This window comes from Thamnophis elegans, chromosome 1 (assembly GCF_009769535.1).
Source record: "Thamnophis elegans isolate rThaEle1 chromosome 1, rThaEle1.pri, whole genome shotgun sequence".
Lineage (NCBI taxonomy): Eukaryota > Metazoa > Chordata > Lepidosauria > Squamata > Colubridae > Thamnophis > Thamnophis elegans.
In genome coordinates, this window is record NC_045541.1 from 184669210 (window position 1) to 184695612 (window position 26403).

A 26403-nucleotide genomic window follows, 5' to 3' on the forward strand; every position below is an offset into this window, starting at 1 on the left:
ATTCTCAACAGGAAAATGGGAAAGTGGAAATGAATAAATAATTTTTGTTTGTTGCACAAGGCACTTCAAATATTTCTCTTTTTCTTTCAGAAGTTGCCCTTTGCCAGGTGTGGCAGGAAGAGGTGCCAGGCAGGAGAGAGGAAAAGAGTTCCAGAGGGTGAGCCAGTTTGCTGCTACCAATGTGCCCCTTGCCCTGAAGGAACCATCTCAAATCAGACAGGTAGAGCACTTTTCAAATGCAGATTTTCCAGGATCTAAGAGGTCATTGAGCAGATAAAGGTGTTAATTTTATCATTTTTGTTGGGAATACACTACACCAGATTATTCATACTTTTCAGCAGAAACTGCCTGTTTATGGATCCTGCCCTGACAAGCCATTTTTCTACTCCTCAATAATTTGATGCAGGATAATTTTAGGGCAGAGTGTATGGGTCCCTAATAGCCTTACCTACTGTCACATTCCATCAGGAAAACCTTCTGCCAATTCTCTGAAAGAGTGGCTTATGAGAGTCAAGGTTTAGCACACATTCTTTAAGGGTCCTTCTTCTGTTAGCATTTTCCATCTCCCTAACCCTAACCCTGTCAAGCATGAGGAAATTAGAAAATTGAGGGATTTAAAATAAATATAAATGATTATTTTAATCTTAAACTCCATTCAAGAATCTGAACTACTAGCAGTCAAAGTGAATTGGCGGTGGATAAGAGTCAATGGAATTCAAGGTGGGCTGGACTTAGATCTCCTGTGGGTGTGAAGGGAATCAAGACTGATGATGCACTTCATCCCTACCTCAGCCCAGCACTCTCTTACTATCTTACTATCACACATGGTGGACATGCAAGGCGCTCAAAAAATACTGGACCAAAATTTAAAAGTTGGCTTGAGGAAATAACAGGGAACTGCATTGATTGGAAACCAGAACTATTTTTATTAGGTCTAACCACAACAAAGTACCTTAGAGAAATATACCTAATCCTACATATTACAACAATACAATACAACACAACAAAACACAACGCAACACAATACAATAGCAGAGTTGGAAGGGACCTTGGAACTCTTCCAGTCCAACCCCCTGCCTAGGCAGGAAACCCTACACTATTTCAGACAAACGGCTATCCAACATCTTCTTAAAGACTTCCAGTGTTAGGGCATTCACAACTTCTGCAAGCAAACAGCGGCCAGAATATCATATGCACAGAAATGGAAAAATAATATAGTACCGAAGGAATAAAGGTGATAAGGAAGATCTTAGAATGTGCAGAGATGGACGATTTAACATAGGAAATCCAAGGAAAGGAGGAGACAGAATATTATTTACTTTGGGAAAAATGGTACAAATGGCTAGAGTCCCAGGGGTCTGCAAAGTTGGCTCTTTTAAGACTGGTGGACTTTAATTCCCAGAATTCCTCAGCCAGCATGGTTGAGGAATTCTGGGTGAGATCGTACGCCAGCACGGGATTAAATATCATCAATACGCGGACGATAATCAATTGTCCGCCCCGTGCCAACTCAGTGAAGCAGTTAAATAGCCTTGAAGAACTCAGTGAAGCAGTTCATAGCCTTGAAGAACTGGCTCGCCCGTCAGGCCTGGGGATAGGATAGTTGCCCCTCCCGAATGATGAATGTATGTTGTTTGCTATTTTATTACATGTTGTCCTACTGTCTGTATTCCCCCCCTTCCCAGTTTTTGTGTGAGCCGCCCTGAGTCCCCTCAGGGAAAAGGGCGGCCTACAAATTCTAATAAAATTCTAAATTCTAAAATTAAAGTGATGTGCCAGTGCCTGGAGGCTGTCAGGGTCTGGATGGGAGCGAACAAGCTTGCACTCAATCCAGACAAGATTGAATGGCTATTGATGTTGCCTCCCAAGAATAGTCCAGATATTCCACCTCTTAGCCTGGTGGGTGAAATTATACACCCTCAGAGAGGGCCCGCAATTTGGGTGTCCTCCTGGACCCACAGCTGACGTTAGAACACCATCTGTCGGCTGTGACCAGGGGGGCTTTTGCCCAGGTTCTCCTGGTGCACCTGTTGCACCCTATCTGGACCGGGAGGCACTTCGAATGGTCACTCATGCATTTGTCACCTCACGACTGGATCACTGTAACACGATCTTCATGGGGCTGCCCCTGAAGAGTGTTTGAAGACTACAGTTGGTCCAGAATGCAGCCGCCCGAGCAATATGGGTGTATCTAGATACACCCATGTTACACCTATCCTCCGTGAGCTGCACTGGCTCCCCATTGGTCTCCAGACGCGCTTCAAGGTGCTAGTCGTTACTTTTAAAGCCCTACATGGTTTAGGACCTGGCTACCTGAGAGGCCGCCTCCTGCCACTTACCTCCCAACGACCAACAAGATCGCACAGTTTGGGCCTCCTCCGGGTGCCGTCAACCGGACAATGCCGGCTGGCGGCCCTCCAGGGGAGGGCCTTCTCTGTTGCTGCGCCGGCCCTGTGGAACGATCTACCCATAGAGATCCGGACCCTTACCACTCTCCCGGCTTTTCATAAAGCCGTTAAGACCTGGCTGTGCCAGCAGGCCTGGGGCTGTTGATTGATATCCAGCCCCGCTTAGATGGAATGGATGATGTGGAATTTTATATTTGTGTTTTATTTTAAATTTTAAATGTTTCTTTTGTCTTGCTGGGAGCTGCCCAGAGTCCCAAGGGAGTGGGCAGCATACAAATTTTATTAAACTCAAACTCAAACCAGTCTTAATCTTAAAAGAGCCAACTTTGCAGACCCCTGGGCTAGACAATAGAAACAAGAAATAAGAAACTGTTAAATGTAAAATTAAGGTATAACAAAATAATAAAGATATAGAAAGTAGGGGGTAAGAAGATAAGATATATCAATGTAAGTAAAGTATATACAATACAATGTAGGTAATATGATAGTCTGACATAAATGGCTAAATTTGAATAATTAAGTAATCATACACAAAAGAAGTAAGAAACAAGGTACAAATGTAAAGTTTGGAATGTGTAGGAGAGGAAACAATAACTGTAAAGATTCGCTGATATGTATCTGCTTTAACATGTATCGTTTAGTTCCTGTGTTGTTTTTAGTTACATGTTTGTCTTTGTTGATGTGTTTACGTTTTTAAAATTATTTTTTTTAAAAAAAAAAGACATGATGCATTTCATCCCTAACTCAGTCTAGCCCTCTCGTCAGAGCCAGAGGAAAGCCAATAAACAATGTGCACACATAAAATACAGGATTCCTGGCTGATAGAACCATCTATCTTATTGGGGTTCCAGTTTAAAGTGGAAAAAAGGGAAGTACATAATCTCTCTCACACAGAAAGACACTGCAGTCACAAGTTAGCAGTGATTGCAGATGGCCTTTTCTTTCTCACAAAAACTGACCAGGCCAGTTGGAACTGAACAGATTCTATTCTCTGGTTGACCTTTCCCTAGAATCATCCTGAATGAAGGATGATTTCCCTTTTTGATGCACCATCAACTGCACTGTATCACTACCAACATCATTTGTGGGTTGGCCAGACCAAAAGGGGACCTTGTCATGTCAATCCTTGCAGAGGCATAATGATCATGGCAGTTGATGCTAAAATCCTTACACAAAAAATCTTAATTTCAGATGCAGCCCACTGTGACCCTTGCCCAGAAGATCAGTATCCCAACAAGGACAAGGACCATTGCCAAAAAGATCCACTTCCTCAGCTATCAAGAGACCCTTGGATACACTTTGACTTCTCTAGCTCTTTTCCTTTCTCTGATCATATCTGCAGTACTGCTGATTTTCCGTAAATATCATGACACACCAATAGTCAAGGCCAACAACCGAAATCTCACCTACATCCTCCTTGTCTCCCTTCTGCTCTGCTTCCTATGCTCCTTTTTCTTCATAGGTCATCCTGGGAAGCTCACTTGTCTCTTCTGACAAACTGCCTTTGTCATTCTCTTTTCTCTTGCAGTTTCCTCTGTGTTAGCAAAAACAGTCATGGTGGTCTTGGCCTTCATGGCCACCAAACCAGGAAATAAAACAAGGAAAATGCTAGGAAAAACACTGACCAACTCCATTGTCATAAACTGTCCCCTAATCCAAGCAATCATTTGTGCTATCTGGCTGATAACCTCTCCCCCATTTCCCAAATTTGACTTCCACTCCTTGGTAGGAGAGGCCATCTTGGAATGTAATGAAGGCTCAGATTTGATGTTTTACACTGCCCTTGCCTACCTGGGTTTTTTGGCCCTTGTCAGTTTCACGGTGGCTTTTCTGGCTAGGAAATTGCCTGACAGCTTTAACGAAGCCAAGTTCATTACTTTCAGCATGCTGGTCTTTTGCAGTGTTTGGATCTCATTCCTCCCCACATACCTGAGCACCAAAGGGAAGTCCATGGTAGCTGTGGAGATCTTCTCCATCTTGGCCTCTGGGGCTGGTCTCTTGGCTTGCATCTTTTTCCCCAAATGCTTCATTATCCTACTGAGGCCCCATCTGAATTGCCGAGAGAATATAATGAGACACAAGAAACTCTGATTTACATCTTTGATTTGTGTGGGGACAAAGAACTTTATTTTGACTTTGGAATATTGTTATGTTTAATATTATTTCTGATAACAATATATATGTTAATCAAAAACGAATACCCAACCTTTCATTTTACTTAAATACCAATTGTCACCAGAGAGGTCCAGTGATCAGCTTAGGAAAAAATAATATTAAAGTAGTGGATATTAGTTTCCAGCATGACTGTTTCTCCCTTTATTTATTTTAGTCAAAAGAGTTATTCAAAATTTGTCTGGTTGGCTTCATTGTCAGTGTTTTTAAACTTGATTGTTTGCATAGATCCCTCAGGCTTTGCTGAGTTCCCTACTAACTTTTTCATTTAATTGTGTATTACAGTATTAAATGAGCCACATTGTTTTATTCTAACCAACTACAGAAACATAATTTATTAATAAATAAGATCATGTGAAATAGATGTCAATGGATATTTTCTTATCATTGGTATTGGTAATATTTTTATCCATTTCAAATATTATGAATAAGGAAGGATGGAGAGAGGCAGCAATAGAAGCAAGTGAGGAAGAATGGATAAGAATAAATGGAATGACTGATTTACTTATTGACTGGTTTATTTATATTGCAGGAGCTGAAGTTAGAAATTTAATTTTTCCAATAGACCTCAAAAGTAGACAGTTAGATCTGTACAGATGTTTGGCTAATTTGAACTCTACACCAGGGGTGTCAATCTCGTGGCATCATCACGTGACATATCGTGACTTTCCCCCTTCACTAAACCAGGGGTGGGCATGGCCAGCACATGACCACACATAGAGCCGTGGTGGTACAGTGGTTAGAGTGCAGTACTGCAGGCTACTTCTGCTGATCACCAGCAGTTTGGCAGGTCAAATCTAACCTGGCTCAGGATTGATTCTGTGTTTCATCCTTCCAAGGTCGGCAGAATGAGGACCCAGATTGTTGGGGGCAAGAGGCTGACTCGGTAAATTGCTTAGAGAGGGCTGTAAAAGCTCTATGAAGCTTTTCTTTGGAGCTTCAGGGCTGCCACATTTAGTGCTCTGAGAAAACGGTAGTGGGATTGCCCGAAGTGGCATGTGGAGCCATGTTGCCTAGAACATGCAGCTTTGCCCGTTCCTCTTTTGGGTTTCTGTTGTGCATACATGCATGGTGATCAGCTGACTTTTGTCTGTGCAGCAGTGCAGCTGATTAGTACGCATGCATGCGTGCCAGAAACCATAAGAACAGCTGGCCAGTGTGTGCCAGAAATTGGAAGTTCATTTCCTGGTGTGCGCATGCCCTCTGGACCACTCCTCTTCTGGGTTGTGACCCTGATGAGTGTGTATGTGCACATGTTCCCTTTTTGGTGCCTAAAACGTTCACTGTGTTAGCCTTTCAGGTCTTGGAAAAGAGGCATCATCACCCCACCTCCATCTTCACTCATTGATATTGAATATTCCCAATTCTAGGAGTCTGCCCCAAATTTTTTAAAAAATCATTGGCAACTAGAAGACGGCCTTATATCCTGGAACCATAGCTGAAGAAGCTTCTTGGATGAGAAGTGAAATGTCTTCAAACAAAAGTCCAGTTGCCCCTTGAAAAAGCACCTTTGACAGTCAAGTAGATACTTTATTGCTGATCATCCATATTAGAAGAAACTGGCCAAACCGTCTGCCTTCCTTTGGGAAAAAGCAGATGTAGAACTAAGGGTCTGAATGAAGGTCTTTCTCCTTCAAACTGACTCCACATTGTAACATCTATTTATTCCCCTAGAGGTGCCCCTCCTCCTTCAGCCAATAAGCCACCACATCAAGCTTGCCTATTTCAAACTCTCCTGTGGTAGAGATGGTATTTATTGTGTGGAAACTGTGCCTTTTCATACTTTCCAGCACATGCCTCAGGAAGCTGTTGAGCCATGGGGAATTTAAGTATATTTCATGCACTTCCAGTTGTCCAAAACTGCATTTATCACAAGTCCAAGCAAGTGGACTGAAGTCAGTACCTCACTGAGGGCTCCCCTGTTGATAGTAGCTATGAACACCATGTTGGAGTAAGAGAAAAATAGAAAAAGAGAATGAGAAGGAACCTTCAAGGTCCAGGCCCTTCCTCAGGCAGGAACCTGTGTCAACCCTGATGTGAATAGCAATAGCACTTAGACTTATATCCCACTTCATAGTTCTTTCACAACCCTCTCTAAGTGGTTTACAGAGTCCACCTCTTGCCCCCAACAATCTGAGCCCTCATTTGACCCATCTCGGAAGGATGGAAGGCTGAGTCAACATTGAGCCAGTGAGATTTGAACTGCCAAACTTTAGCTAGCAGTCAGCTGAAGTAGCCTGCATAACTGCACTCTAACCACTGCACCGCCTCGGCTCTAGTGAGCATTGCAGAATCCATCTTGGAGGCTTCAGAGTTGCCACACAATGGAGGGAGGGGGAAAATAGTTAGATGGGGTTTTGTAGCTTTCCTGCGGGAACCAAGGACGTTCTCACAGGTGGCTGGCCAGAAGAGGAGCCAAGTAACCAAGTGACCAGCCAGCACCTGGATTGGACAATGTGACCGGTGACTTGGGGGACAGAGGAAACCTGTATTTTTAAATAGGTGAAAGCCCTGGGAACTTTTAGAGTCAGCTTTCGCCAGTCGTGACAATATGATGTATCCAATAAAACTGTTCCGTGAGGAATTTGCCTGACTCGGACTTCCACTTTTTATGGGTGCATTACGGTACAATTTCAGACAAGTGGTTGTACAATTTCTTCTTTAAAACTCTCAGTGTTGGGAACTGCAAAATATCAGAGATATTTATGGGCTTACTATTTCCATAATTGGTGCACCATAATTCTTATGCCTTCCAGGCAGTCTCTTTCACAACCAACTACTTTGTGTTACATTTTTGCTGATAAAGAAATGAAGGAAGACTAGTCTAGATCTAATTCAAGATGTTTAGTTCTCATCACCTAGCCATACCCTTGCTGGGATTTGAACTTGGGCTGCTAACATATTAGGAAGTTGTATTAACCTCTAAGCCACAAGTTCTCCTCCCTTTATCAGCTGAGCCAGGGGAGAGATTATTTGGGTAGACCAGGTGCTTTGACAGAAGAAAAAAACCCTTTTAATCTCTCCCCTGGTTCAGCTGATAAAGGGAGGAGAACTTGTGCTGATGAGAGCCAAGAAAAGCAATCTTGCAAAACTAATGGATTCGTTGACCTGCATTATTTAAAAAGGGCCACAGCTATGGGGAATTTGACCTCTGAAAAAAAAAGATGGTTGGGAAAATTAGTTTTTAGTTTAATAGGAGTAGATAATATACAAATTGAGAAATAAAAAAATGTGTTCTTGCATCTCCCAGAGGCCCATTGCAGTTTTTCTCAGAACATTCCTACAGCAGCCTCTGAATCCCCAGATACCAATGTTTGTTCTAATTAAGTCCACTGTTCTCTGTAAATAAGAAAAGGGCAGGGAATAACCCAAGATCCATTATAATATTACCTTTGAATATGTTTGCAAGTATCATTTCCCCTTCCTTTCTTACACCATTTTTTCCTTTCTGAAAGGTAGAAATGTCAGTGCATTTCTTTGTCCTCTAAGGAGACATAATCATCATAAAACATAATGTTTAACTAGAAGCTCTGGGATATGACATGTCACAAGGGATTGTTAAAATAAGGTGTACATAGTGATATTACCTTCTAATCCTGACCACAAATTCCCACCAAATGGATGAGGCCACACAGCAGAATTGGGTAGAAAGTTGGGAATTTAAAATCTACCATTAAAAAGAGGAATAGAAGCAGAAAATTCTACAGTGTTGGAAGGCTATGGCAACAAATATATAAGACAGAAATGCTAATAGGGAACCAACCTTTCAAAACACAAAAATAGTACAATATCTAATAGAAAAGGAATAAAATTGGAAAATGTCCTTCTTGAAATAATGAACATATCTTTAATAGCAAGCTTTCTTTCTATGTAAGGCCCTGGGTGTTGACTCGTATAGCATTCCTGGCCTGCTCTCGAGTTGTCATAGGCAGGGGAGGGGGGGAGAACTGACAGAGCAGCTTGGCAGCCACGACCAAAATCACATTCCACGCATACCTTTCTCAAGGCTTGTATCCCAGGTTACCAGAGACAGCCAAAGAGGCGTGTTTTCTACAGCCCGCAAAAGTGGTCTGTTGGAGAATGTGATTTATGACACACCCTTGGAGGAAGGGGAAATAGGGTCATAGATGGGCCGTAAATTACATGGGGTAGATCTGACTTCATTGGGAACCTGGTGACAAGTTGTTCCTAATAAATAACTGGATTTCTTTTGTAACTTGGCTCAAGGCTCATGAGTTAATTAGGGCATCTGTTGGAACCCTGACACTAGGCCTCAAAATGAACACCTGGAAGAAGTGGGATGAAAAGGGTTGCATTATTGCTGCTGATAGCAGGTTTATGTATTTATGTACTTCTTTGCTTATTTATTTATTCTTTCCAGTGTGACTCCTTTCTGCTGAATGCATCTGAAGTAAGATGCATTCATCCCCACAAGGGAATCAAATTCAGTATATAGCTGGAAGGGACCTTGGGGGTCTTGTAATCCACCCCCCTGCTCAAGCAGTAACCTTATACCACACGTGACTCTGCAGTTTCTTCTTACAAACCAGCCAAGGCCAGTCAAGGAATAATCGATGGGAACTGAACAAGTAGAGATTCAACCTGGAAATAAGGAGGGATTTCCTGACAGGGAAAACAATCAACCCATGGAAGAGAAGTTGCCTTCAGAAGTTGTGGGAGCTTCATCCCTGGAAGCTTTCAAGAAGAGACTGGACTTCCAACTGTCAGAAATGGTGTAGGGTCTCCTACTTGGGCAGGAGGGTTGGACTAGATGACCTGCAAGGTCCCTTCCAACTCTGTTAATCTGCTAAATGGTGTAGGGTCTCCTGCTTGGATGGGGGTGGGTGGAGTGGACTAGATGACCTACGAGGTCCACCTTCCAACTCTGTTATTCTGTATCATTGCTCCTCACTTTAATTATCACCGTCCCGGTCTTTGACTCCTCCTCTGCTACTCTTCCAACGACTGCCTTGGATGTAAACATCAGACTGAATTAACAGGGAAGGGATCTCAGAAAAGGATAAATGCCTCCAGTCTGGGGAGTATTGAGGATAGGCAGGCTATGTTTTTGCTGCCGACCATGTGTTTCTATTCCTTTCCAAGGGAAACTCGGTTTGTCTTTGTCTGAATTGGGGAAGCCCCTGGCGTTTCCATCTTGCAAGAGCACTTTGAATTCTACTAACCCCCTGTGGTTTAGAAAGAGAGAAGTGGCTGATTCATCTTAAAGCAAAATGGACCTTCTGCTTCACCATCTGATGCTGCTGCTTGTTCTGACCCAGAAACTCAGGGCGGCTCAGACCCAAATGCCCCCCGACTTTAAGACGGCAGGACAGAGAATATCCAGAGAGTTATTGCAGGTCAGGTGACCACATTATTAGTGCATTTGTCACTGCATCAATAACTTCGTCTCAGCTGTTACAGTTCAATGGTGCTCGTTATATTTCTCCTCCGCCTCGGTAAGTCATTCAGTGGGGTGGATTTGTATCCCGTCCCTTATATTTCCAGCAGTAGCCTTTAGAATCAAGATTACATGAAGTATTAGTGCCACTTTATAAAACCATAGTAATGCCACACCTGGAATATTGCAACCAATGTTGGTCACCATACTGCAAAAAGGGTTTTGAGACTTTGGGAAAAGTTCAAAGAAGAGCAACCCCGATGATTAAGGGCCTGGAGATTAAAACATATGAAGAACTGCTACAGGATTTGGGTTTGGTTAGTCTAGAGAAAAGAAGGGGGAGCATGATATCAGGATTCCAGTATTTGAGGGGATGCCACAAAGAAGAGGGGGTCAAATTATTATCCGAAGCACCAAAGAAGGCAAATCAAGAAACAATGGATGGAAACTCATCAAAGAAAGAAGCAACCTGGAATTAAGAAGAAACCTCCCAACAGTGAAAGACAATTAACCAGTGGAACACCTTGCCACCAGAGGTTGTGAGTGCTTCATGACTGATGGTTTTTAAGAAGGGACTGGATAGTTATTTGTCTGAAATAGTATAGGGTCTCCTGCTTGATCTGGGAGGTGGATGAGAAGACCTCCAAGGTCTCTTCCAGCATCTATTCTATTCTATCCTATCCTATCCTATCCTATCCCATTCCATTCCCAATTCTATATTCTATTCTATTGTTCCATTCTATATTCTATTCTATTCTACTCTTCTATATTCATTCTACTGGTATTCTATTCTATTCTATTCTATTCTATTCTATCCTATCCTATCCTATCCTATCCTATCATATCCTATCCTATCCTATCCTATTCCATTCCATTCTTCTTCCACTTATTCCTACAGGACATCTTGGGTCATTGTGATTTCTAAGGCTCCTTCTTTTGTCTTGTCATGTGGGAGAGACTCAAATTGAAGGACGGGGAGAAGAAATCCCGAAAGAACCTGAGAAAGAAAGAGGCAAAAGTCCAGGGGATCTTCCCCTCTCCTTCCAGTCCTGATTTCATCCCTTGAATACTGACTTTTTATTCATATAGTTACAGAAAGGAGAGTAGTTGGTTCGGCCTAGTATAATTTAAATGCCCTCTCCTTATGGAAATAAAGGACAAAGTGTTTTTTAGAATTGCTTTGCTTACCCATCTATTAACACATGTTTTTGCTTTTATGATGGTTCTGCTTTAATGAGTGAATGGTTTCGAATCTTGCTAATAGGACAAATGAAAATCAGCACTACTGATGATATATAACACTGGTGGGGGACTATCTCCATCCCAACCATTGATTCCTTCATTATTGGCATCCTTCAGTCTAAAAAGACTATAGTATCATGCTCTGGAAAGAGGTCAAAGCTGGAGTGTCCTCTCCAGAGCACGAGGCCTGGATAGATTAATATGGAGGATCCACTGTTACCCAAGTAGAAGATCCCCCACTCTCCATGTCACTGAAATAGTCCAATGGAACAGCAAAGCTGATACGATTGGTTCCAGCTGTGTCACACGAGTCACCAGAACATTGGTTGTGCACAGTCACGAACTGCTTCCGGGACTCCGGTTCTGGATTTTGCCTGGAGGTTGACTCCTGAATCCTTTTCCAGTAGCGGCTATAGCCACCAGGCAGTGGAGGTTTGTAAACAAAGTTTCCCTTCTCCTAGAAGATGGCTCTGCCGCTTGATTTGAGGACAAGCGGCTCTGCCACATGATCTCCCGCCCTGAGTCTTCCGAGAGTGGGCGGCATACAAGTTAATTAAATAAATTAAATAATTAAATAAATCTGCCGTTGGGGTGTAGAGCCCTCTTCCCCCTTCAAAACCATTGACTGTCTTCTCTTGTAACCCTGGAAAGGGGCCCTTATGAGGTGCTATTAGCCAGGCCAAGGTTTTTGAAGGAGATGTTGTTACTCCTCCATCACTCACCCTTTGTCCTTGCTTGTGACAGGCAGAGCCTGGCTTCCCAAACGTTGGTCCCAGGATGGTGGGTTTCCAACCCATTGTAGAAAGTTAGCATCTACCCCTCTCCTAGAATAGTATGGGCAAAAGACTTTGGCTATGCTATAGAACTAAATAAATGGCAAAAACTTGGGATAGAAACTATAAACTGACAATGACTACTGCTTATAAGGAAAACCTTTATAAAATGTTCTATAGGTGGCATCTGCCACTGGCAAGACTAGCAAAAAAGTTTAAAAACATGTCCGCTATATATTGGAAATGCACCAAATGGTTCACCCACTCATTTAACCAGGCAAGACAACATGCCTCAAAATACAATTTCAGGTCTGGTAAAACTAACCCCCCTTTTTCTTTAGCATCTTGCAGTAATTTTTATCTAATTTTGGGTTTTCTTCCTTGCCATATGTACTTAGAAATATCTGAAATAACAAACACATTTTTAATAACATATAGGGCATTGGACCTTACTAAGGATACTTGGAAAAGATGTAAAACAACAAAACTGACAGCAGGAATATTGTAAGCATTTGCAGAACTTCATAAGGAATTCTTTTATGGGCAAAGTCTTCTTTCTTGTTATCATTTATTAGAAATTTTTATCACATTATAACATGACACAAAGACAAATATAAATGAGGACACTACTTGCATTTGTTATATTTTTTTGTTTCTTACTATACTTTCTCTGCAATTCAGATCAGGTCTCAGCAGAATAATGTAGCATTTGGGGGAAAAGATGCAAGCCAAGAGAGCAGCTCCAGAGGCCAAAATGGAGAAGACCTCCACAGCAACCATGGACTTCCCTTTGGTGCTCAAGTAGGTGGGGAGGAAGGAGATCCAAACACTGCAAAAGACCAGCATGCTAAAAGTAATGAACTTGGCTTCATTAAAGCTATCAGGCAATTTCCTAGCGAGAAAGGCCACTATGAAACAGATAAGGGCCAAAAAACCTAGATAGGCAAGGACAACGTAAAACATGAAAACAAAACCCTGCTTACATTCCAAGATAACCTCTCCAAAAACAGAATGAAAGTCCAAATTAGGAAATGGGGGAGAGGTTCCCAGCCAGGTGGCACAAAGAAGGGCTTGAACCAGAGGACAGGCTATGACAATGGAGTTAGTCAATGGTTTTCCTAAGAGTTTCCTTGTCTTGTTCCCTGGCTTGGTGGCCATGAAAGCCAGAACCACCATGACAGTTTTTGCCAACACAGAGGAAACTGCAAGGGAAAAGAGAATGGCAAAGGCAGATTGTTGTAAGAGACAGGTGATCTTCCCTGGCTGACCAATAAAGAGGAAGGAGCAGAGGAAGCACAGCAGGAGGGAGAACAGGAGGATGTAGGTGAGATCTCGGTTGTTGGCCTTGACAATCGGTGTGTCATGATGTTTATAGAAAATCACCAGGACTGCACATGTGATCACTGAGAAAAAAAGAGCAAGAAAAACTAAGATGTATCCCAGGGTCTCTTGATAGGAGAGGAAGTGGGGCATCTTGGCAATGCATTGGTCCTTGTCCTTGTTGGGAAATTGCTCTTCTGGGCAGGATTCACAGTGAGCTGCATCTAAAATCAAAAGTCTTTATCTAAGGCTCTTTGAGCAACTACTATGCACATTATTCCTCCCGCATAAATGATTTGAGGGTTTCCTTTCTGCTGTTAACCTACCAACAAAGGGAGTAATAAAATAATCCCATGTGCTATTTATGGGCCATCATATAATTTGCATCACAAATCATCCATCATTTATGTTGATCCTAGGGATAGATTAGCCGGAGACAAAGATTGAGTTCCAGCTATCCATTTAATGTGCATTTCCATGACTAATGTAGCTTTCAGTCTGAGATTGCTTCCAGATTTTTTCTCCCATTTTGTAATAGAACCCAGAGAAGACAGACAGATCTGTTATCCAGGAATGCTAAAGTTTTATTTCTGTGTACATTATCCCTGCCTTGATCTCTCTGCTTTGTAAGTCAAATGCGTTCATTCCTCCCTCTTGCTCTATCAAAGAGACATAAATAGGTGGATCTCCTCTTTCTCTGGCAGGTCTATTTCCTCAGAGTTTGATAGATATGCCAGAAGAAACACACTTTAAATAATCAAATATAAGTTTGGACTACATGCCCCACTTCCTCAGAAGAAGATTGGAAATTGGTTTCCCAATTAGATATGAAAATAGAAGCAGAAATGGAAGTTGGGGATTGATAATTTGTGCCCTTAAACTACCCTTGCTAAAGATCGAGAAAGGTGGCATCTGTGGCCAGGGCAGTTTAGATCAATAGAAAGGTTCTATTGAAAAGTATGAGTGAATGTCAATCCTATCAAAAATGACACAATAACAAAAATACATTGATTTAATGAATGTCTTCCTTGATACCTGAAGATTTAGATATGAAGTATGATCTACCTGTATGATTAGAAAAGGTCCCTTCTGGACAAGCATCACACTGGTAGCAGCAAACCTGCTCTCCCTCTGGAACTCTTCTCCTCTCTCCTGCATGGCACCTCTTCCTTCCACACCTGGCAATGGGGATTGTCTAAAATATAAGAATTAGAAATTATTTAAGGAATGAAACTGCTGCATTCATTCTTTTCTCCATTCCTATTTCTATGTTCATAATCTCTTCTAAAGAGATACATTGCCACTGTCTATCAGAAATATGGAACAGCTCCTGAGGGATTCAGGCCAATGGCATTCGTGACCCATCCATAGATGTTGGAGATTAGAACTGGGGTTTCATCCTGCAGAGGAAGGCTTCTGAATGAACTACAGTATTTCTAAAAGAAAGAACCATGAGGATACAACTGAGTATTAAAGGTCCATGGAAAACACAGTTGCTGACTGTAATTGCATCCTGCATTTCAGACGATGTTCCCAAGCCTGACCCTTTGTAGAATGACACAAATGACACCTTGAATGTGTTACACAAAAAGCAGATTTTTCACCACTGACTGTCATAATTTCTGACTCAATTGATTATTTTTCAACTTAGAAAGATGTTCTGCATCTCGGGAAGAGAATGAATCTTACTCTGAATTTATAACTTTTCCTTATAGCTCACCTTTGGGGCCCAGACGATTTCATCAGAATTAATGGTGAAATCCTGGCCTGGGGGAGCCTCAGGATTTACTTGCCCAACCTTTATGGGGACTAAAGATTGATTGGGGAAGTGAACCCAGTTGAGAAGATCAAAACGAGAAGATCCCAGTCCATTTTCTGAGAAGGAGACCTCATCTCCAGCACTGTTGTTGAATTGCACATTGCTCAAAAAGCGAAGAATCTGAAAGAAAGGAGATCTTTAGAAATAGGAGTATTAGGGTTAGATCTAAAAATGAGACATCATGACTTCTATTATCACATAATGGTCATCTTTAGAAGACGGATTTATATTTTGAGAAGCTAGTTCCATCTCTTGGTGGCAATCTGAGAAATCATGTGTAAAACCAAATATTTAACTCTGAAACCATACATTTCCCCTTTATCACAGGGCATTGTTTCCAACTTGAATATCACCAAAACTCAAGAATTTTAGTTAAACAATCTAAATTTAATTTTAGGATTTTCCTCTTGTGATACATGGCTACATGTACTTCCCAATAGTTCCTTTGGCCCAAGTTCTTGTTAACTGATAAATGAATGTTTGAAATGAAGAAATCATTTCTATCAGAATCATGGAAAATTCCACTGACTTTGTCTGGCTCATTGTCAAAGGCAGCAGAATGCAGGAACAAGGTTTGATCTACTGGGCCCTGTGGAAGGAAGCATCTGACCTGGTTGGCCACTTCACTATTCAGAGAGGTCCAACACTTTAGCCTTTGATGCAGGAAATTCTGACAAATTTCAGACTAGGAACCCATTTGGACCACTTTGAATCTTACTCTGTGCTGTGGTTGTCATAGAAACAGAATCAATATATTGTAGCACAACAAATGGAAAACTAAAAAGATAGGACAGGGTCTCAGATGAATTGGTATGGGAGTACAAACACATTTAATCAGCAACTGAAGAAATTCATATAAGGAGCTTCCAATTTAAGTGGACTGAGTCAAAAGCCACAGAAATTACCTGCCATGACTGGACATTTGAGATCACCTTTCCAAGCCTCATCATGGTTTGTTGGGCTCTGGATTCATACATTGCATGTAAAGCGTGTGCCAGAGCATAAACGGCATTGTAGATATTGTAACTTTCGCCTGTCATTCTTTTTTCAAACGTGTAATAGGGCAGATTCTGCACATTCTCCTTTCCTGTACATTGTTTCTCCCATTTTTGAGGAATCTTCCCTGATTTATGGATCTTGCAGCTAAAGACAAATTCCCACCATTCAGGGAGAAAGACATCTCCTTGGGGGTTCCAGGGGTCTAAAGACAGAAGGAAGTGGCTGAATTCTGAAACATCCCCGGAATGGTCCCTAAAATGCAAGACCCCATGATAAAACTTTACAAATTGCAATGTTTCTTCATTTTCTTCAACGCCAAGTTTCCAATGGGAAGTGAAGATCCAAACTTTCCTCAACGATATTTGTTTGTATTTTTCAAAAGAATGTATGGCCTCTGTTACACTGAGAGTAACAGTTGAGTCTGCAAACAGAATAAACACTTCTGTTTTATACCAGGCATTATACCACAATTTGCGAATAAACTTAATCTTTGTCCTTTCAAAATGATGTAATTCCAGCATTAGAGTGAAGGCTAAGCAGATCTCCTTCTCCTTCAGCATTGGCATTAGGGATGAGATGAAACGTTCTCCCTGGTCATCTTCAGGGGCCATCAGCCCGACCCAATTCCACTGGAAATACAGGAGCAGCTGGACTAAACCCACATACTGAGGAGATTCCTTGGGATTAATCCAGAAGAAGGAAGGATAAACTCTTCTCTCTCCTTGAGAGAACTCAAAGCCAACACCAAGCTGGAGAAAAAGAGTTTATTTTGTCAAAGGCAAAGTTAAAGTTTTTTTTCAAAGATTTTTTTTATTTTTTTATTCTCTTACATACCATTTTAAGTATACATTCACATAATGGTTATTCTTCTTTACATTTATCATTCCTATAATTTATTATTTCATTTAATAAGTTATAATGTACAGTTTGGGTTCCTTTGTTTACCATCCCTTCCTCCTGTTGTAGCACCACCTTATTTTCCCTTTCTTTATTCCCTCCCTTCCTCCTCTACTTCCTTCCTTCCTTCCTCCTCTCCTTCCCCTTCCTTCTTCCCTTCTTTCTCCTACTCCTGCTCCTCCTCTTCCCCTTTCTACCCCCTCTCCCTCTCTTTCTCTCCCTTCCCTCCTCCTCTCATTACCTCTTTCTTCTTTCTCCAGTCTTCCTTTCATTCTCTCCTCCTCTCTTCCTTTCTTTTTCTATTATTGTTGGTGTCTCTTTCAAAACTCAGTTTACGTTTCCTTGGGATGGTATTTCCACCAACCCAAATATAATTTAGTATCATTTCTTATTCTCTTACCTTCGCTAGTCTACCCTAGTTATGTTTCCCACCTTTATATCTCACTCTTGAATATATACTTATATATTTAATATTTTATTTTCTGTTTTCCCCTTCTCCCCCCCCCCTTTCCATTTAATAGCGCATCGTCTGGGTTCTATATCTTCTCCCTATTTTCTTTTCTAGCTTGATTTCTCTAGCCAATCACAAATCTTCCCCACGTCTTGAAGTACCCCGATTCCTCTTTATCCTTTATTTTCATTGTCAACCTATTCATCTCTGCACAATCTAATATCTTTTTTATTATCTCTTGGTCTCTTGGTAGCTTATTTAATTTCCAACTTTGGGCAAATACAATTCTTGCTGCTGTGGTTACATGTCTAATAAAATTAGTATCCTCTTTCTTGAATTTCTCTGGGAGAGCATCTAGTAAAAATATCTCTGATCTAAATTCTATTTCTTGTAACATTTTCTTAATCCAATATTTCCTTGCTTCTGCACATGTCCACCACATATGATAGTTTGAACCTATTGCTTGTTGACACTTCCAACATTTCGCTGATTTGTCTTTAAACATCTTTGCTAGTTTTCCCAGTGATATGTGCCATCTGTAAAACATTTTGTATAAGTTTTCTTTGTAAGCTGTTGACATAGTTAATTTATAATTTCTTTACCATAGTTGTTGCCACTTTTCTAGTTCAATCATATGGCCAAAATTCTTTGTCCAAGTTAACATTGTATCTTTAACCACTTCTTCTAACATAGTTATATAGTTCCTTAATTATTCTTTCTTCAGTTCCCATAAGTATCTTATCCAATTCCGAACTTCCTAAGTTAAAACCATATTCTCTTTTATCTTTTTCATATCTTGATTGTATTTGCAGTTGTGAACACAAACTTATATCAACTAAAAGTTTTATGTTGACTTTAGTAGTGATCATTGTGTGATTTATGGTCCTTGCACTCAGGCTGACACTCTTTGACTGGTAAACTTAATCTTCTTCCCTTACTTAGCCATTTTTATTGATTGTCAGAAGACAAGAGAAGAAACCAACAACCTGATACAAATAATAAATGGCACTAAAATGATGGCTACCATTTAATAAAGAATGAACTAAAAGTCACAAGCTCATTATATCCCCCATAACAAAACTAATTTTACTTTCATCATTGGCTTCTGTGTTTGCTTTTGATCTTTGTCTGTTTCATACTGTATCCAAGAGAGCTCTCTTACTTGTGGGACCTTAAAGATGCTGAAGATGGAGGCCATCAGTCTTGAGGATTTGGCACTGAGACCACCAAAGACGGATAGCAGAGTGTCCTGCAGGACACATTTGTAACCTGGAACCACTTGGGCTCGTGAGGAGAGCATGGAGAAGCTGTTCAAGGAAATAAACATCTCCCTCTGGAAATGGCCATAGATGTGGAAGCCAAGTGTGATGTTGGGGAGCAGAAGAAAATCCTTATTGACCTGGGAGACAGCAAACATCAATGCAAGGAACTGTTGGTAGTAACTGGTGATGTATCTGTAGTGAGAAAAATATTGGAGAACATGACAGGAAAGCTTGTGCATGACTGTAGAATTTGCTTCACTTTTTGGGGGAACTTTTGGGGGCAGGAGCTCCCAAATTTCATAGGGTTGGGTTTTTTTCTTTTTCTTTTTGAAATATATTTTTATTATTTTTACATTTAAAACAATGTAGCATTGCGAAGTCGAAGTGACCATATATTCACATGATATACAGCTAGTCTCAACCATTAACTATTAGCCTACTTAATACATTGTCTATCCTTCTGTCCAATCACAATATATACAGTTTGTTCCAGTCTTGTCACCTTGTCTTATACCAATCATAAAATCTGTTCCAGACTTCAAAATATTCTGATTCCTCTTTAGTTTTAAGTTCAAGAGTGAACCTATCTGCTTCCGCACAGGCCAACACTTTTCTGATTGTATCTAGCTCTGATGGTGTATTTCCTTTTTTCCAATATTGTGCATAAGTTATGCACGCTGCAGTTAGTACATTTATAATTAGATAAAGTGTATCTTTCTTAAGCCCCTCCGGTATTATACCTAGGAGAAAAATTTCTGGTTTAAACAAGATTTGGTCTCCCACCATTTGTTCTAACATGATTGAATCATTTTCCAATCTTTTTTTGCCTCATTGCACGTCCACCACATATGATAAAAAGTGCCTGTTGTTTTTTTACACTTCCAACAATTTGGGGCCAGATTTTTAAACATTTTGGAGAGCCGTGCTGTGGGGGAGATGCCATCTGTAGAACATCTTATAAAGATTTTCTTTATACGCCGTAGCCATTGTTAATTTCTGATTAAATATCCAAAGTTTTTCCCACTTAGCCAATTCCACATTATAACCGAAATTTTTCACCCAGGCGACCATAGTTTCTTTGATATGCTCCTCCTCTAGCTTGTATTCCAACAAAAATCTATACAACACTTTGATCAGCCTGTTTTCTGTTTGTGTCAAAAGTTTATCTAATATTGTGTAATCTTTGGTAATACCTTCCTTCTTCCTATCTTGCACAAACCTTGATTGTATATGTAAGTAGGATCACCACTCTACTTGTACCCCTTGCGATGCCAATTCTAATCTAGTTTTGATCTAGGGTTGTTTTTTCTTCCAAAGGATTTCCCTTGGCTAAACTTGGATGTCTTTGTGAGAAAGGAGAGAAGCCTTTCCACAGATATCATGGGCTGTTTTATACTCTCTATCATCCCTGCCATATTCACTTTGCTGCAATGGCCGTAATCCTTTCCAACTGCCTCCCTTTCACTGTAATTATTTAAGGTCTCTGTTGGAGCAGATTCTTCAGGTGGGGTAAAAATGCTGAGCACAGGACTACAGTGTGTGTGTGGGGGTCACCTCATAGATTTACTGAAGGCCATTATTCATCAGCAATGCTGATTCCAACACTGAGAGGGATTTTTGTAACTCGGGAACACTTGAAGAGTTTTGAACTTTTATTTGAATTTTCTAGCATAAGATACTGGTTAGATTAATATTATAATTTGACTTCTTCACTAGGCTAGCATAGCTTCCCTCTTCATTTTTGTTATTTATCATCTTCCTGATGAAGAGATTGACTATTCCATTTTCCATTCTATTTTAAGAGTTTGCTAATTTATCAAGAAGAGCAGAAAATGTCCACTACACCAGGAAAGTTCAATACACCAGAAAAAGGAGTTCTGAAAGGGGTCCCAGAATTTAAAGCAAAGTAAACATTTATCTGCATGTTTCCCCTCCAGCTGAAATTTACACAATTCTGAAACGAAGAGCCACTGTATTAAAGTCACAGAGAGGAGACTGTCCAATGGTTCCCAAGGGCAAATTCCCACCAATAATGAGATCACCGGGCCTATAGTAGCTTTCATCTACTCCCATATAATCCGTGAGTACACATATGTTTTGCAGCCTCTTCTCTGTAGTTGAAGCCTGGAGCCAGAAGAGCAGAAGCATCAGAAGCAGCATGACTCCTGCCTGGTCATTCTTATCACCTTCCCTCCTAGAACAGAAATCAAGGTTTATGCAGAAACTGATTTTAAGATTGTTCTTGAAATCTCACTGGAACTTTAGCAGAGCAGACACCAACTGTGCCACCTGGATGGCAACAGGAGAAATTTATATCAACCATGCTTCCTCTTACCTGTGTTTGGGCTGTGACCATAGAGGAAACAAAGGAACATGAGTCTCTTCCAACCCAGGTGTGAACTCTTTGTGAGACAGCCAAAGGTGACACGTTCTTCTCTCTGGTGAACTCAGAGACATTTCTTTGAAGCAAGGTTTATCCTGGAAGATGTTTGTGTGTAGAAATCCCATGGGGATACATGAAGAATGACTGTACTTGTGATAATTGCAGGGAAAAGCCATGGTCCTCTATCCTTAGCAACAGCCTCTCTTCATGCAACAGAATGGAAAACATGTTTGTGTCTCTTCTTGTAATGCACAGAGCAGATGGAGTCATGGGGAAGCTGTGTAGTTGACCTACATGAAAGTGACCCCTGCATACAAGATGGATTTGGGCTTTTGCCCCAGTTTGGTCAGATAATATGAGTGCAACTTGGGTATAGTGGCACAAGGCAGAAATGTAATTTGAGGAAGAATCTCAAGATATTAACTGCAATTTTTTGGCAAGAGTTGCAAATTTCCATTGCTGTAGCCTAAGGGTAGGAATTGTCATCCAGGTGTCTCTTTTGGCCTTTTGGGGTGCTGCTCCCCAAATTTCTAGGTCTGAAATTCTTTTCTTGAAAATTCATTCACAGGTCCAGTTGGGATCATTACTGCTACACAAGCCTTCCTACTGCACAGCAACCTCCAGGTCTGAGCCTCTGGAGGGCATTTCACAGTTGACTGAGGGGTTCCCCAGACTTCTGGTCTTGAGAGAGATCCATTTGCCATCCCCAGGGCAAGACTTAGAGGCATTTCAACATGGCCCCCATCAATCTTGGCTCAACTCAAAACAGACCACTTCCAACGTGATCTGAGGAGGAGCTATCCTTGTCCCCTTTGTCCTGCCCAGATCATGATGACTTTGAGATTCTTTTATGCTGCCCTCTCTGCAGGGAGGCTGGATCTATTTGACCAGTCCACTCTTAGTGACTGATGGGGTTCCAAAGGGAAATGGGGATTATACCTGAGGCTCTGCTGCATGGTCCTTCTGAGGACTTGGCCACTACCTGGAATAGGAAAGCTACTGAGGCCTTGGATGGGATCACTGCATGCAACCTCTCTTGGTCCATGGTTCCCAACATGCCCCATGATTCAATTGAGGGAGCTGAACAGGGTCAAGAGACATCCAGACCTCTGCTGAAGGAACACAAAGGAAGAATCTGACTGAACATGAGCTAGAGCAGGGGAGTCCGAATCGATTTCATTGAGGGCCATATCAGGATTGTTGTTGTCCTCAGGGGAACAAGGAGGGTGTGAGTGTGTTACTGTGTGGTTGTGGCTATCTGGGCAGGTATGGCCAGAGTGGGCATGGCCAGAGTGGGCATAGCATGTTCGATGTCCCTCATGTCAGGGGTTGGGACCAGGGTGGGCGCCAGGCCCTGATCCACTGGAAGAGTCTCACCGACCCTCTCAGCCTACTATGGCAGTTCCTGGGGCCCTGGGCAGAAGGCACCTGACACTTGAGTTCCCAGGGGGCCAGGACTCTACTGCCCAGCCCCAGGACTACCTGGAGCAAAGCAAGTGGCTATGAGTGTCCTCAGCTGACTTGAGATTGGAGGAAGCATCTGAACTTGATTCTGCCATATGGAGTCATGACACTTCCTGCCCAGGGAAAGGGGGACAGGCCACATGAATCATGATGGGAGGGGACAGATCTCATCTCTGGTGGCGGGATATTCCATGATAGAAAAGATTCTCCTTCTAGACCCTGCCAGCTGAAGCTCTGACCACAAGGGCCTGCAGTACGGCCCTTCTGCCTAATTGAGAGGAATTGGCCAAAAGCATTGGGTGAGATGCTTCCTCAGATACAATCATAGAGCTGGAATGGACCTTGAAGGTGTCGTAATCCAACCCCTTTCCCAAGGCAGGAGTCCTTATACATTCTGAACCAATGGCTGTGGAATCGCTTCTTAGAAACCTCCAGTGATGGAGCACTCACAACTTCTTGAGGCAACCTATTCCATTGATTAATTGCTCTCTGTATCAGGATGTTTCTCTCCCATTCTAGGTTGGGTCTGTCTTGGATAAGTTTCCAACCATTACTTCTTCTCTTTCCTCAAGTGATTTAGAAAATAAACGGACCCTTTCCTTGGTGGGACAGCACCTCAAATTTTGGAAGAGTGATATCTATGCACCTTTGGTGCATAGTCATGCTGGCGATATCACCAGAGAAATTGTTTTTAGACAATACTGGTTTTCTTGGCCAAGAGCCAGAGAGGAACACCATGCCCAAGAGCCAGACACAACTGAAAAGGAAACCTTTACCTTTTTGTTATCATTTCAATCCTAATCCTTCTCTTTGTTAGTGTAGACATACATAATCCCCTTAGCCATTTATTTTACCAATACAGGTCTGGACTACTTATCATCTCTGTGGCTTTTCTCTGGACTCTTTCTAGGGTCTCAGCATATTTTTGTATCATGGCAATATGGTAATTTAGTTATTCTGGCCCAATTCCACACTTTCAATGTGATAACCCAATCCTTGAATTGGATCCGGATGCAAACTAGAAACGAATGGAGTTTGTGTAACAGGGCTATTACATGGGCCATAGTAGGGGCAGATGACATTGTTCCCCTTCTGCATTCAGCACCAGCTGTAACTTCCTAATGCTCTTCAAAGGGAGCCCCATGTAGAGCACATTCCATTAATTCAAAGGAGAGATGACCAGGGCATGTGTGAGTGAGCACAGGGACTCATGATTCAGGAAAAGGTCCAACTGGCACATTATAAGAAGTTACACGAAGGGCTACCTAATCACAAATGTCACCTGTTCCTCAAGGAAGAGTTGTGAAACCAGGAGGGCCCTCAGATCACAAACCAGCTCAGTCTGAGGCATTGCAAACCCTTAAAGCCAAAGGTGAAGAGCACTCAAATAGAGGAGCCCCCACCCACCCCCACCCACTCTCTCCTGCCAAGGTTCAGTTGAAGTCTGTTCTTCTGTATCCAGGTTCCCACAGCACCCAGGCACCATGAAGGAACATGCATAGTACCTGTAAGTTCACCTGAAACACAAAAATACAACGGGGTATCATCTGCATACAGATATATCTCATTCTATGGTAACATGTAGGTGTTAAATGGGAACAGAGAGAGCACCAAGTCCTCTGGCATCCCACAAAGCAGGGGCTGCATGGTGGACCTTTCATTCCCTCTCGAGATCAATTGGGACTGGCCATGAAGGAGATGAACCAGCACAAAATTCTACTCCACTCCTTTAAGTCCTGGAACCAACTCAAAAGTATACATGGTCAATTATATCAAAAGCCATGGAAAAGATCACAAGAACAAGAATGGATTCATGACCTTCATCCTGCTTCCACCAGAGATCATACAAAAGTGTCACTAATGGCATTGCTGTCCCATTTCAGGCCTGAAAACTGACCAGATGAAATCTAGACAATCCACTTAATTCAGGATCCTCTCAAGTTGCAGCCCTACCACTTTCTCAATCCCCTTTTCTTAAAAGAGCAGGTGGGAGACTCGATGAAATAATCAGCATGATGGAGTCTAGCAAAGGTTTCTTGAGGAGAGGCCATACCAGAAACTCTTTAAAGGATGCTGGGAAGCACCTCTTCCTCAAGGATAAATTAACCATCATTAGGACCCACCTACATGGCACTTTCCAGGTGGCCTTGACCAGCCAAGAAGGACATGGATCTACCTCACAGGTGGCCACATTTATATCCCAAGGATGGCTTCCTTGGGCTCAACAGTGTCAAACTGTCCCTAGATAACAGGGTAAGTCCTTTCCATCTCCATCTTCATAGGATCTACACCATGCTTGGCCTCCAACTAGGAACAGATCCAAGCAATTTTATCAACCAGATTCATGGAGAATTCCTCTGTGAGGCCTGAAGGAAAACCTACATTTGGCGCTTACTGAGAAGGTTCCATATCATCTTTACAAAGTCCATAGGTGTTATAAGAAATCCAATAAAATGGAGAAATATTGACATTTTGAGGCTTGTACTGCCATGAGGTAGTCCGTAATAAAAGCTGTAGCTCAGATACGTCAAACACAAGGCCTGTCCCACCCCAGTCTACCCACAGGAGAAGGCAAGGGTGCAGGGGCCAATGATCCAGCAGTACCCGCAGCCTTCTGGGGCCCATTGGTGCTCCAGAGTCAGTGCTGTGCAGGTGGATCCAATCACTGGGACCACCAGGCCATCCCTCCAAGCAGCCTGTGGAGGCAGAGCCGTGGGGAGAAGCATGTGATCTGTCCTACTGAATGCACCAGGGGGCCACCACTCACCCACCCACACTCTCCCACCCTTTGTTTTCGCTTTACACGTGACCATCCCGGCTGTTACAGGGCAGGTGGCCACGTGACCCTTTGCAGGCCAAATCTCATTCCTCCGTACATGTGCCTGCTTCCACCTGTTGCTGCCACATTGAGACTCAACCTGTGCTATCCAAACCTCCTCCTCCTCCAGCTCTGCTTGACACGTGGCACAAGCCTCCCGCCCACTGCTACCCTTGCAATGGCCCCAGTTTAGGAGAAAGGCAGATTGCCCCCATCCTCAAGAAGCCACTGGGACTCCCCTCCTCACTCTGCCCCACACTAGTTCAGCCCCAGAACTGACTGACATGCCCAGCACCTGTGTATCTTGGGATCCCACAATCAGGCCACCCCCTCCTCACCCCCTGCTTTGCATTGCAGCAGTGGCACCAGCAGCAGCAGCAGCCCCAGCCAGCAGGAGCCCCTCATCCCCCCAGCCCAGGAAGCGCAGCCCAGGCAAGGAGAATGAGCACAGAAGCAACAGCCTGGATCAGGAGGCAAGCAGTCCCAGGCATCCCCTCAGGGAAGTGGGACTCGGCTGTGGAATCCCGATCCCCTGGGAACTCAGAGGTCCTTGTTCCCCCAGGGCCCCATGTGGTCTATGCTGCCATCTGCACCCTCTCACATGGCCCAAAAGGATTGGCGAAGCTCCTCCAGTGGATCAGGGCCTGGCTCTCACTCTGCCCCCACCCCCGATTTGGAATGGCAAGCTGGCCATGCCCCTCTGGCCACAACCATGCAAACAGCTGAAACCCCACAGCCCAACTTCCACTGGATCCCCCCAAAGGGCAACCACAATCCTGATATGGCCCTAGTTGCAGTTAATATCCTGAGGTACTTCCTCAAATTACATTTCTGCCTTGTGCCACAAATCCCAAGTAGGACTCCTATTATGGGAGCAAACGAGGGCATAAGCCAAAATCCATGTTGTGTGCAGGGGTCACTTTCATGTAGGTCAACTAGACAACTTCCCCATCACTCAATCTGCTCTGTGAATTACAAGAAGAGACACAAGCATGTT

General features: G+C 42.5%; 1 protein-coding gene across 1 annotated transcript; it reads right to left on the reverse strand.

Moving 5' to 3' along the window:
* Positions 1–6250: 6250 nt before the first annotated feature.
* Positions 6251–25017, reverse strand: LOC116507086 (vomeronasal type-2 receptor 26-like). The gene is made up of 12 exons (XM_032215029.1): positions 24984–25017; positions 24094–24105; positions 23871–23947; positions 22232–22332; positions 20690–20935; positions 18642–18933; positions 16038–16760; positions 15034–15252; positions 14379–14508; positions 12659–13531; positions 10579–10630; positions 6251–6386 (listed from the first exon to the last, which is right to left on the reverse strand). Exons 1-12 carry the CDS (start codon positions 25015–25017, stop codon positions 6251–6253), a joined length of 2895 nt encoding a protein of 964 aa, XP_032070920.1.
* Positions 25018–26403: the final 1386 nt, after the last annotated feature.